The following is a 14,037-nucleotide window of genomic DNA, read 5'->3' as shown; positions in this document are numbered from 1 at the left end:
TTCTTTAATTTCTTGGTTGACCCATTCATTCTTTAGTAGGATGCTCTTTAGCCTCCATGTATTTGAGTTCTTTCCGACTCTCCTCTTGTGATTGAGTTCTAGTTTCAAAGCATTGTGGTCTGAAAATATGCAGGGAATAATCCCAGTCTTTTGGTACCGGTTGAGACCTGATTTGTGACCTAGGATGTGATCTATTCTGGAGAATGTTCCATGGACACTAGAGAAGAATGTGTATTCCGTTGCTTTGGGATGGAATGTTCTGAATATGTCTGTGAAGTCCGTTTGGTCCAGTGTGTCATTAAAAGTCTTTATTTCCTTGTTGATCTTTTGCTTAGATGATGTCCATTTCAGTCAGGGGGGTGTTAAAGTCCCCCACTATTATTGTATTGTTGTCAGTGTGTTTCTTTGCTTTTGTTATTAATTGGCTTGTATAATTGGCTGCTCCCATGTTAGGGGCATAGATATTTACAGTTGTTAGATCTTCTTGTTGGATAGATCCTTTAAATAGGATATAGTGTCCTTCCTCATCTCTTATTACAGTCTTTGGTTTAAAATCTAATTTGTCTGATATAGGATTGCCACCCCAGCTTTCTTTTGGTGTCCATTACCATGGTAAATGGTTTTCCACCCCCTCACTTTTAATGTGGGGATGTCTTTGGGTCTAAAATGAGTCTCTTGCAGACAGCATATGGATGGGTCTTGTTTTTTAATCCAGTCTGATAGCCTGTGTCTTTTGATTGGGGCATTGAGCCCATTTACATTCAGGGTAACTATTGAAAGATACGAGTTTAGTGCCCTTGTATTGCCTGTAAGGTGACTGTTACTGTATTGTCTGTGTTCCTTCCTGGTCTATGCTGCTTTTAGGCTCTCTCTTTGCTTAGAGGACCCCTTTCAATATTTCTTGGAGGGCTGGTTTCATGTTTGCAAATTCCTTTAGTTTTTGTTTGTCCTGGAAGCTTTTTATCTCTTCTTCTATTTTCAGTGACAGCCTAGCTGGATATAGTATTCTTGGCTGCATATTTTTCTCATTTAGTGCTCTGAAGATATCATGCCAGTCCTTTCTGGCCTGCCAGGTCTCTGTGGATAGGTCTGTTGCCAGTCTAATGTTTCTACCACTATAGGTTACATATCTCTTCTCCCAAGCTGCTTTCAAGATTTTCTCTTTGTCTCTGAGATTCGTAAGTTTTACTATTAGAGGTCGGGGTGTTGACCTATTTTTATTGATTTTGAGAGGGGTTCTCTGTGCCTCCTGGATTTTGATGCCTGTCTCCTTCCACACATTAAGGAAGTTCTCTGCTATAATTTGCTCCAGTATACCTTCTGCCCCTCTCTCTCTTTCTTCTTCTTCTGGGATCCCAATTATTTTAATGTTGTTTCGTCTTATCATATTGCTTGTCTCTCGAATTTTGCCCTTGTGATCCGGTAGTTGTTTATCTCTCTTTTTCTCAGCTTCTTTATTTTTCCATCATTTGGTCTTCTATATTGTTAATTCTCTCTTCTGCCTCATTTATCCTAGCCGTTAGTGCCCCCATTTTTGATGGCACCTCATTAATAGCCTTTTTGATTTTGACTTGGTTAGATTTTAGTTCTTTTATTTCTCCAGGAAGGGTTTCTCTAATAACTTCCATGCTTTTTTCAAGCCCAGCTAGTCTCTTTAAAATCATGATTCTGAACTCTAGGTCTGACATCATAGTAATGTCCATATTGAGTAGGTCCCTGGCAGACGGTACTACCTCTTGGTCTTTTTGTTGAGGTGATTTTTTTCGTGTTGTCATTTTGTCCAGAGGAGAATATATGAATGAGAGAACAAAATGCTAACAGGTTAACAACATCCCCAGAAAATATACTGTAAACAAATCAGAAAAGACCTGAAACCAGGGGAAAAGAAAGGGAAAGAAAGAAGAAAGAGAGAGAAAAAAAGAAAAAGGTAAAAAAAAAGAACAAAACAAAAAAAAACAGAATATGATCAGATATGATCAGGCTAGTGCATAGGTCAGTGCCACACACTAGATTTTGGGCGTATTTTGGTCTGTTAGAAGAAAGTGCCTCCTAAAATTTTAAAGAAAGAAAGACTTATATATGTACAAAATAATGGTTGATACAATGAAGGGATGGAATATGACTATAAAGATGAAAAGTATAAAAAATTTTAAAAGAAGAATTGATAAGGTCCTTGAAAAAGAAAGAAGAGGATTAAAAAAACAAGGGGGAGAGAATGTGATCATGCAGGAGACTAGAACAGAGCCATACACTAGAGATTTAGGGTATATTTTGATATGTTAGAAGAAACTGTATCTCAAAATTTTAAAGAGGGAACAACTTATATATATATGCCAAAAATAAGGGTATCTACTATGCAGGGATAGAATATGACTCTAAAAATGAAAAATAAAAAAATTTTTTTTAAAAAAGGGATTGATAAGATGTTGGTTAAAAAAGGGAAAAAGAAATATTAAAGAAAAAACCAGGGCGCCTGGGTGGCTCAGTTGGTTAAGCGACTGCCTTCGGCTCAGGTCATGATCCAGGAGTCCCTGGATCGAGTCCCGCATCGGGCTCCCTGCTCAGCAGAGTCTGCTTCTCCCTCTGACCCTCCCCCCTCTCATGTGCGCGCTCTCTCTCTCTCTCTCTCTCTCATTCTCTCTGTCTCAAATAAATAAATAAATAAAATCTTTAAAAAAAAAATAAAGAAAAAACCAGTTAAAAAAATTAACTTTGAATGACTAATGAATCATGGTAAAAAAGCCATGAATTCTATGTGCAGTATTCCCCTAGCGCTGGAGTTCTGCCGTTCTCATTGATCGGTAAGCTTGGTCTTGGCGGGCTGTTCTGCTGATCTTCTGGGGAGGGGCCTGTTGCCATGGTTCCCAAATGTCTTTGCTGGAGGCGGAATTGCCCCGCCCTTGCCAGTCCGGGTTTAGTAATCTGCTTGGGTTTGCTCTCGGGAGCTTTTGTTCCCTGCCAGCTTTCCGTACAGCTTTGGAGGATGAGAGTGAAAATGGCGACCTCCCAATCTCTGCCTGGAGGAGCCGAGAACTCGGGGCCCCACTCCTCAGTGCGCCCCCAGAGAAAAGTAGTCACTCCCGTGTCCCCGGTCTCCGGCCGCACTCCGTGCTCACCCGGCCTGTGACCGAGCGTTTCTTTCTCTGGTACCCGACCCCGTGTGGAGTCTCCAAACCCAGCAGATCCCTGCAGTGCGTTCCCGCGCCGCTCCTCCCCGGGAAGGAAGGGGAGTCTCCCCGGCTCTGCCGCTTGTTGGGTCCCTGCTGGAGGAGCAGTGGTCCGACTGGGCCATGGATCACAGTTTATGGCAACCCTGAGCTGAGAGCCCGTGCCTCGGCTCCATCTCTGCAGCCGGCTTCCCCGCTCCGATACCTGGGAGCTCTGGCGCACTCAGGCACCCCCTGTCTTTCTGTGACCCCGAGGGTCCTGAGACCACACTGTCCGGCGAGGGTTCTACCCCCCGCCCCCTTAGCCACTGGAGCGACGTCCCTCAGCGGAGCTGACTTCTAAAAGTTCCGATTTTGTGCTCTTTGGCTCCACCACTCACCAGAAGTGGTCGATGGAGGCCCCCTCCCCCGCCGTCTATCCTCCCGAATATCGCCTCGGATTCACTTCTCCGCACGTCCTACCTTCCAGAAAGTGGTCGCTTTTCTGTTCAAAGAGTTGTTGCTATTCTTTTCTTCGATCTCCTGTTGAGTTCATAGGTGTTCAGAATGGTTTGATTCCTATTCAGCTGAATTCCTGAGACCAGACGAAATCCAGGTCTCCTACTCCCCCGGTATCTTGCCCGAAAAAGAAACATTTTAAAAGAAAATTGAGTGTTGTGTATTTTGAGTTGGCTTTTTTGTTTGCCTGCCATTTCCTGTTGGTAGCGGTAAGGTACAGAGATGACTAAAACATGTCCTAAATCAACATGTAGATGACAGACATGGAGTAGATGAAGATAATATTATAAAATGCAGTCATGGGGTCTGTGTAGTGCTATGAAAATAGAAATGTGGAATGTGAGAGTTAAAATTTTGTAGGTGAGGGTGGGAGGGTAGATGAGGAATTGAAGCTTCTGACATGGGCAGACCTTTAAACTGAATGTCAGATATAGGGAGACAAAGGGAAACTAGAAATAATCTTAGTGGGAAGAGCAAAGGGTTTTTGAAATATTTAGAGGCAGGAAACGATGCTGGATGTGTAGAAAGGGACCAGATCATGCAAGGGATTGTTCTTTTGTTTGTTTGTTTGCAAAGGATTGTTCTTTAGGCTCTCTCCTCTTATCACCCTGCTACTGCATTAGTTCAGGCCCCAACTTTCATATGGTTTTCTGTATTAGTTTCCTAATTACCCTGGCTTTCTTGCTCTTCATATCTAATTTAGGTCTAGACTACCACCAGCTAATTTTCTGAACTCTGGTTCTGTTGCTCCTTTGTTTATAACACTTCAGTGGTTCTCCAGTGCCAGCAAAATAAAAGTCAAACCAGAGTGGGAGAGCATATGCGTACATAGGTTATCAGACATTCCCACTTGGGGACCATTGAACCAACTCTCTCCCCTAAGGCAAGTTATGTCAGTGATGAGCTTCCACTGCTTCATGTGGGAAGTCAGAATCATACAATAATAGAGTCTGTCTTGTAGGGTTGATGGAGGATAATAGATAATTAAAATACTTAGCCTTATGCCTGTTTTATACTTAACACTTAATAAAGATTAGACATTATTATTGTGGCTTTTCAGGAATTAACAGTTTTGGACTCAGGTTCCTGAAACATACCGCCTATGTGTTTTCCAGGTGATCTTTCCCCTCTTTAATTCCTGTCTTTCTCCATTCCACTCCTGGCAGTGTTGATCATTCTCTTCTAGATTAGCCTGTGTGTACTATCATTGCTACACTTAAGAGATTAAATCATAGTTGAACCTGCTTCTGCTAGTAGACTACAGTCTTCTGAAGGGCAGGGGTCGCTGCATGCCCCGTTCCTAGCACACTGCCAGACATACCCTACGCATTCAAAAAATGCTTGATGAAAAAGCTAATAAACTAAATACAGATGATGCCAGCCTCTTGATCTCCAGTGTGGTAAAACTTTTTGTTCCAAACTGCACCATGAGAAAATTTGGCAATTATTATAGCATACTTCTTAAGAATAGTGAAAGATTCACCATAGAAGGTGGAATTTCTTCCTTTAGGAATTGTTGAAAATGATACAGAGATTTTTTGTGTGTCAGTGCTGGCTATATCCCTCAAGTGTCCTTCCAGCCCCAAGAACGTATATTAAGAATAAAAGTGACAGTCAAGCAACTATTAACATGCATGTAATTTAGTGCTTAATATATCTCACATTTGTTATATAATGCTTATATTAACTCTAAGACCTACGTGGCATTATATCTGTTTTATAGGAGAAGAAAGTAAGGTCCAGCAGAATTAGTTTGCCCAGTTTTATGGTTATGTTTCCTTTTTCTAAATCACAAAGCTTATGTTCTTTGAAACATGATGCCTCTTAATAAATAAATAGCAAACTTAATAAATAACAAACACATCTCAATCTTGGATTAAAGCAAACTTGTCCAAATGGAAAATGAGTATTTGTCACTGTGGAGTAATTTTTTAAAATTTTTCAGGCATTTAAAAAGTTATTTTGACATATAATTTTCTGGCTTAAAATTTGTGAGTTAATGATTTAACTTCTGGCTTAACGTTTGTGACCTTCCTTAGCTGTACCAATTACAGTTATATCTTTCTATCTACCTGTTCACTTATTTATTGGTTTGTTTTCCAGAAAACCGTGGACTGCATGACAACGATGTCAGTGCCTTCCACCCTGGTTAAATGTTTGTATCTGTTTTTTGACCTTCCACATGTGCCTGAGGCCGTTGGAGGTGCACAGAATGAGCTACCTCTAGCAGAACGTCGTGGACTACTCCAGAAAGTTTTTGTACAGGTATGGAAGGTGCTGTTTGTCTGCCCATCAATACCAGTCTATTTAAAGTGAAAGAGGTGCACTCCTCAAAGAGATGTTCTGCCTATTCCATTTTCTGTAGTATTCTATGCTTTTTTTTTTTTTTTTTTAAGATTTTATTTGAGAGCGAAAGAGAAAGAGCACACAAGCTGGAAGAGAGGCAGATGCAGAGAGAGAGGAGAAGCAGGGTTCCCGCTGAGCAGGGAGCCTGACACGGGGCTAGAATGCAGGACCCTGGGATCATGACCTGAGCCAAATACAGACGCTTAACTGACTGAGCCACCCAGGCACCCCTTCCGTGCTCTTTATTATTGACTTTATCTCATATAATTGTCACATTTCTTGAATCTGAACACTTATTTTAAGGAGTAATGGAGTGAGGCATTAACAAGTTTATTTTTCTGGACAGATTCAACTATTAAGGTTACCTTTGATAAAGCAATAACATCTCTAAAATGAAATAAGCAAGAAAAAAACTTCTGTTGGCCATCATATTAAATTTGGGGCAATATTTCTTAAAATACGAAGAAATTCTGTTTGTTGCTCTAAATACAGGAAATTCCTAGCCTATAAATATTTTACTTGTAAAAGGCAGTTTACTTTAGTGGCTTCTGCCACCTCCTCTGCTCCCTGCTTGTGAAGTCCTTCTTCACCACTGTTGCTGCTATCTTTTAATAGCATTAGCAGTTAACCAAGGTTTAAATAGATCTTTGTTAGTTAGCCTGGAAATACTGCCATCATTTTGATATCCTTCCTTGGGAGAACATTTTCAAAACAGAGTACACACATGTGGAATATGGTTTGTCCATGGGACTAATAGAGTATTAAAAAACCACGTTTGACACAAGAGGACAGGTACTGCATCATTTTACTTATGTGACTCCAACGTGGTAAAATTCTTAGCAAGTAGAGTGGTGGTTCCCAGGAGCTGGAGGGTGGCGAACAAGGAGTTGTTGTTCAGTGGGTATAGAGTTTCAGTTTTGCAAGATGAAAATGTTCTAGAGATCTGTTGTACAGCAACGTGCATGTAATGAACACCACTCTATACTTAAAAATGATTAAGATGATAAATTTTGTGTTACATGTTTTCACCTCCATTAAAAAAAAAAAAACAGAAACCACACCTGTTTAAATTCAGGTCTCTGGAATTATGTAACTTAAGATGCAGGTTTCTCACCTCTGAAATAAAGGTAATGAAACCTACCTAAAGGATTTTTGTGAGGATTAAGTGGAGTAATATACAAGGCGATGGTTCTCTGTCCTGGGTGTGGTAGACATGACCTGAAAGTCCCTGTGACTGCTGCTCTTGCCACCACCAGTGCCGCCATTGTCAGTAGCAAAGAGAACAGCGGATCTGCAGTGGATAAGGTGGAGGTGGGTACAGGTGACGATTGTACCTTGTAGTAATGGGGTCTTTGCTGCAGAGCTTTGTGGAGTTGTGAGCAATGAAGGGACAGGAGAGAGGGAGACTAAGGCAGTTTTAGAAAGGAAGAGACATGGGGCGCCTGGGTGGCTCAGTCGGTTAAGCGTCTGCCTTCAGCTCAGGTGGTGATCCCAGGGTCCTGGGGTTGAGCTCCAGGTCGGGCTCCCTGCCCAGAGCAGAGCCTGCTTCTCCCTCTGCCTCTGCCTCTCCCCCCACTCATGCTGTCTTTCTCTCAAATAAATAAATAAAATCTTAAAAAAAAAAAAAGGAAAAGACAGGATTATCAATAAAGTACTAATTCAACAAATATTTGTTGAACACTGGATTTCTTAGATAACTTTTTGCTAGTGGTTAGGTAGCCTCCATTATCTCATACAATTTGGAAGACAACCCATGACTTTGGAGGTTTTCTTTTTCCACAAAATGATGATGAGAGCAAATGGCAGAAATAGGATTAGAATTTATGTTTATCTGAGTCCTGAATTAGATTGGATGAGAAAAGCAATGGGACTAAACAAAGGAGTAAATCCCATAGGAATTAAAGCTGCTTTAAGACATTGCTAATGAATGTGGTGGGTTATTCTTTGCTCTTTAGACTAGTAACCCTATTTCAATAAAGCTTTTCTAAAGAACTAATTAATACCTTAGGCAATAAATGGAAGCTGAATTTTATGTATTTAATGCTAAATAAGTATAGCAAAGATTTCTTCTGAAACTTAAAAAAATGTTTTCTCTATCTGAATGCAGTGGGTGTTTCCAAATGAATGTGGGATTCATTTCAGCATATTGGAACCATTGAATGTTAAGGCCAAAAGGAACTTCAAAGAGAATTTGAATGAAACTCCCCATTTAAAGTTACAGAAACTAATAGCTGAGGCTGTGATCCACAGCAGTTGTGTGGCAGGGATGGGGGCCTGGCTCTTCCCACCTCCTAATCCAGGGCTCCTTCAGCCTCACTTCCTCGTTTTAGTTTCTCCTTACAGGCTAGACACTGTGGTCACCATTTTGTCTAGAATGCCAGTGGAGACAGACTTACTAAATGTTTTCAGAACACATATTGTTTATGAAAGTTGAAATCCATATGTTTATGTTACGTGACAGATGGTTTCCTGGGACCTTAGCATTGGTACTCCTTCATGTAGGCATTCATTGTGTTGTTTTGTTTGTTGTTTTGTGGGATTTTTTGTTGTGTTGATGTGGCCAGTTCTTTTTCTGCCACACTTGGCTAGACTTAATAAAGAGTCCCTATAAATGGAAGTGGTTAGTGTATGGGAGAAGAGGAATGAGCTATAGACTCTTTGGTTTTTTATTCTATAAAATGAAAGGATTACATGAGATTATTTCTGAGAATCCTTTTGCCTTTAAGAACTAGTTATTTTAAGAATCAGCAAATTTAGGGAATTAAATCCAGTTCATTTTTGAGAACAAAGATTTGATTTGGAAAAAAGTATTTTCGGGTTTGTTTTTATGTTACAAATTAGAGAAATGACATCCAATGAGAACCAGTGAAAGGTATAATTGATAATACATGTTTCCGAGGATAGATATTTTTGCTGCAGTTGACGATCTTTTTTTCAAATTATCTTTTTTGTTGCATTTGACACATATGGGAAAAGATAATACCTATTACATGTATTAAGTCAGTATCCAACAATTTCTCCAGGCATTTCTATGTGTGTCTTTGGGGAGGAATACCTGTATTTACCAATTTTGTAAATATCTTATTTCTCTGAATTCTTGGTCCTTTTTCTCCCCCCTTCCTCATATTTGGCAGCTATGAATTAGAAAGCTCTTCTATTTAAGTAAATTTTTGCACTGAAGGTAATAGGAAAAGTAAAACCTGTCTTTCTCAGACAAAACATATTTTAAATACTTTTTTTATATTTAGCAGTTTCTCCACAGATAAATACTCAAATTTCATGAAGCACTTATCTTTCAAGAGAATAAAATTTACCTAAATTATACTTATTTTATTCATTATTACATATATTTTTAAATATTTAGAAAAGAATTTGAGCAAGGAGAAGAAAAGTTAACTTATTCCTGACGCTGAGTCAAGATTAGAAGAAAAAAATCCATCGAGGGCAGAAACCTTGGCTGAATTCTGCAAATAGTGGCTCTTAGTGCTTTGAGTACTTGTGTAATGTGTATTCTACAAATCATAGTTAAGGAATAAGTTCTCATTCCAAAGTTTAAGAAGTTTTGAATCTTCTTCGAAAGCGAAGCCTTAGAAGATATTTGGCTACTAGGCTTAACTGAAAGATACTTCTGAATTAAGATGATTTTATTATTGTAATATCCCCTTCTACTTGTATAGAAATTGGAACAATTCAGAAACACTTTTCAAGACCTGTTTTTACTTTCTCACCTCCCTAAAACTGTCCTTTTTAGAGAAGAAAATTGCATCTCACCTATGACAATCTAAGAATTAAAGAACCAAATGAGAAAACCAAAATGTTGACCTTGAAAGTTATTCCATTTCAGAGTCAGTATGCAAAAATACCACAGAGAAGACAGGATAGTAAACAAAGTTGGGTTTTTTTTCCCTTTTGTTTTTTGTTTTTAAATAAGCTGATAAAAGTAGGTCTGGCTTACTGTCTTAATATAACACACTTCTAAATTATAGATGTTTTGTTTTTTTTAACGTTGCCTAAGTTAGAGCACCCATCATTGTGGCTTTAATGATATCACGTAATACTAACCCTGGACTTTCAGAGTTTTTAATAATCAGATCTAGTCCTCTTCTAGCTCCTCCCTTTACCCAACCATTCATTTATTTAAATACACATTTGTTTTGTTTTTTAGATCTTAGTGAAACTCTGCAGTTTTGTTTCTCCGGCGGAGGAGCTGGCTCAAAAAGATGATCTCCAGCTTTTATTCAGTGCAATAACCTCTTGGTGCCCTCCCTACAACCTGCCTTGGAGGAAGAGTGCTGGAGAAGTCCTTATGACCATATCCCGTCACGGTCTTAGTGTCAATGTAGTAAAGTATATTCATGGTGAATATTTCTTTATGTTCATTTTTGGTGCTCTAAGTTTCTTTCAGTTTTCTCTTCCTCATGTGACGGCAGTCTGCTTTTTATCTCTCAGTTCTCTAAAGATTCTATTTTAAATTAAAAATGATACTTGCCAGGAGAAAAAAAAAATTTTGTGAGACATTTCAAATGTAAGAAATTTTTATATGTTCCAAACAGTGGATATCTATAAGAGTTGAAGTAATTTCACTGTCATGTAAATGTTTAATCATAATTTAAGTTTGGTGTCGTGGCCTGTTCTTCCCTACTCTTCTACTGAAAAAATAAATTTTTTTGAGATGCTATAGTTTAAAGCTTTTCTGAAGGTATTTCATAAGTAGATAGGTAAGTGTCCAATGGGCATAAATGAAATTAGGTGGATTCTTTATCATCACTGAGGAGAAATTGTGCATTCTGTTTAACTCCTATGTAAGTGTCAGCTACCCTTTAAAATGTCTTAATAGGAGACAGTGTAGTAGCTCATATAGTTTACTTCTCATATATTTTTTCCTGAAAATCTTACAAAATAATTTCTAGTACAGTTGTTTGTTTATTCACCTAACATCAGTCAGTCATTAAATGGTTCTTGCCTACATTCCCATGTTAAATCTTCTTAGCTTTTGTTATGTGGCATTGGGTTTCTTTAGACAAATTTCGTTAAAGATAAGAGAGAGAAAACTTTTTTTTTTTTTTGAGAGTTTACACTCTATTTTATTTCATGGAACAACTAATAAATCACAGTGAGTTATGCTTCATTCAGAACCCCATTTCTATTCTTAAATTTGTTCATGATTCATGAGTCAACCTGCTTTTGCTCGAACCATACTCTTCCATGCTTTTACTAAGTTATGAGTGTTCCGTGGAAAATTTGCTTTAACTAAAAGATCAGAAGGGGCTACAAGGACAAATGAGTTATATTCACACCCTAGTGCCTGCCCAGCTGTGTGAGGGCTTCTGTGACACACGTCCCATCCCCACAGCACCTCTCCACAAGGCTCAAAACCCTGTCTGTACTGGGAAAGCTTCTGTAGGTGAGGAGTGTGTGACAGCCTGCTCGAGGGTCCAGGCTCAGCGTCTCTCTGACTGGGAGGCTGGACTAGGCCTGCAGATGTGCCTGCAGGTGGCTGAGAGAAAATCTTTTTTGAAAATCCTTTAATCGCCAAAGTCAGTGAGAAGGTATAACTATGCTTTAAATGAGTAATATACAGTGCAAATGTAGTTTAAAAAATTTTCTTTCCTGAAGTATTTCTGTATCTCATTGGTCCATATTCACTCTAATTTGAGCTTTTAAACTAATGATTGGATTTTTCTTTTTAAACTTTGAAGATAAGTTTTCTTTTTCCCATCCTTTCACTATCCTAACATAAAAGATCAAAAATATCGTTTGGCAGCAAGCAATCATTTTGTTTAATGAAAAACATCCAAGTATGATATAAAAATTATAATAAATGTCAAATATTTTTCAACATTTCTTGTATAACCCTTTGTTTACTACTTAGAGGCAGAGCTTTTCCAGTGAATTTGAATCTTATATTTACTTGAGAATGTGTAACATTTATCTTACAGTATTTTATAGATACATTAAAATTTAATGTTTCATTAAACACCGGTTTAAGAATAAAAATTTTCTTAAGCAATTGACATAAATAATACATATTTATTTCTTAATTTTTGCAGAAAAAGAATGTTTATCTACATGTGTTCAGAATATGCAGCAATCAGATGACCTGTCTCCCCTAGAAATTGTTGAAATGTTTGCTGGGCTTTCTTGTTTCCTCAAAGATTCTAGTGATGTTTCCCAAACTCTTTTGGATGATTTTCGGATATGGCAAGGATATAATTTCCTTTGTGATCTCTTGCTTAGGTAAAACCCCACAATTTAAGAATATTTTAAATGTCTATTCAGTCTTTTTTGTCAATGGAAACAACGTGGTTTGGGGCTATGCAAAAAGAATTAATCACTTACTCAGTGTATACTTTATCCCTTTGGCTTTAATCATTTCTTTTTATTCCTGTCAACAGAGTATAAAAAGTGAGTTTAAGCTCACAAATGCAGGCTATAAACGTGGTGGAGTCCGTGGTTAGGTGTGGAAGTAAATCTGTTCTTCAGTAGCTGAGGGAGAAGAGCTTAGATGAACTAATTAACATCTTCCTAAAGTGTAAACTCGTGCTTAATTATATTTTTGGGATTTCCTACTATACCAGTGGTTTATTAATGTAGTTAATAACAAGAATAATTACGTAGATTGAATGAGACCTTACAAATGTATATATAAAACAAAATGTTTCACAAGCCCCCCTTTTCCATCCCAAATGTTTTCATGCGTATCCTGGGGAAATGGCTGGTTGCAAATTTATTAGGAAGAAACTACTCATGTCTCACTAGTTGTTCCTGGCCCATTACTTACTTTTAAATCATTTGATCTATTGTAAACCCCACTATTTTTAAACTCCTTATTTCTAACAGCAGTTTAACCTAGTTGCCACTACTACTAAGCAACTCCCCAGAATACAATTTTGCATATATAGCTTAGTTTACAAAGGAGGACATAAAAGTTGATGAAGTAAGCATTTCACACTACTAGGGGGATGTTAAGTGGTGTAATCCTTTGAGAATGCAGGTTGATCAGATACAGTCAAGAGCCTCAAAAATGTTGATATGCTTTGACACAATAATTTCACTTATGGTTATTAATCCTAAAAATATAATCCTAAATGTAGACAAAATTTTATGTGTATTAGTGCTCCTATATTCTGATTTCTACTGGCTGTCCCACCTCCCTCTCCCCAAATCTGTGGTTGGCTCTCCATGACCATTGAAAGAATATCTATAAGGTTTTTATATTAAAAGGAGAAGCATTTGTGTTAACACTGGTAAATGGAAAAAACAGGTTATAAAATTCTGTATATGGTATAAAAATATTATTAAGACCAAACTTTTTACAATAAAAAAGGCAAGCTTATAAACCATATCAGAATATTAAAAAGTGTCTTAGTTGTGAGGTTAAACATACTTTTTTTCTACTTTAGTGCATTCTTCAGCTTTATTTTAATGAGAATAATTAGTTCTATTAGGGAGGAAGCCCCAATAAATCTTACTCTTCAAAAGAGATAGTTTCGCACCCCATTTTGTGTTCTCAATAAAGCCACAGTCAAAAGATAATTCCATAATGACTCCAAATGTTTCTTTTAAAGAAATACTGTTTTAAAAAATTGTTAGACTCTTCAGAACTTTATTTAAATGTATTCTAATGAGAGTATCTGAATTAATTAATGAGATACAGATAAAGACTTAGAACTTTTTCCAAGAAATTCATTTTTAAAAATTGTTAACAGAGAAAATGTCTTCAGAAAGAAATGGTTAATAAAGTTTTTAGTTGTAAATGGTGAAACTTTATAATCTTAGAGTTTTAGGGAACTTAAGAGACATTTAATGTGGGGCTCCTGGGTGGCTCAGTCGTTAAGCATCTGCCTTTGGCTCAGGTCATGATCCCAGGATCCTGGGATCGAGCCCTGCATCAGGGTCCCTGCTCAGCAGGAAGCCTGCTTCTCCCTCTCCCATTCCCCTTGCTTGTGTTCCTGCTCTCGCTGTCTCTTTCTCTGTCAAATAAATAAATTTTTAAAAAATCTTTAAAAAAAAAGAGACATTTAAT

At 37.8% G+C, this 14,037-nt stretch overlaps 1 protein-coding gene across 5 annotated transcripts in view; it reads left to right on the top strand.

Annotated features, from left to right (window-relative positions):
- WDFY3 (WD repeat and FYVE domain containing 3) overlaps positions 1 to 14,037 on the top strand; it is a 237,613-nt gene that overhangs the window by 90,684 nt on the left and 132,892 nt on the right. For all 5 annotated transcript variants that reach the window (XM_025887611.2, XM_073891880.1, XM_073891881.1 and 2 more), the window contains exons 5-7: positions 5,769 to 5,930; positions 10,177 to 10,369; positions 12,062 to 12,248. In XM_025887611.2, the coding sequence (XP_025743396.1) occupies positions 5,769 to 5,930; positions 10,177 to 10,369; positions 12,062 to 12,248 (542 nt within the window). The remainder of the gene's footprint in view (positions 1 to 5,768; positions 5,931 to 10,176; positions 10,370 to 12,061; positions 12,249 to 14,037) is intronic.

This window comes from Callorhinus ursinus, unplaced genomic scaffold (genome assembly GCF_003265705.2).
Source record: "Callorhinus ursinus isolate GAN/ISIS: 27379988/994484 unplaced genomic scaffold, GSC_fseal_2.0 scaffold4, whole genome shotgun sequence".
Lineage (NCBI taxonomy): Eukaryota > Metazoa > Chordata > Mammalia > Carnivora > Otariidae > Callorhinus > Callorhinus ursinus.
This window is presented reverse-complemented; position numbering and strand designations above follow the sequence as displayed.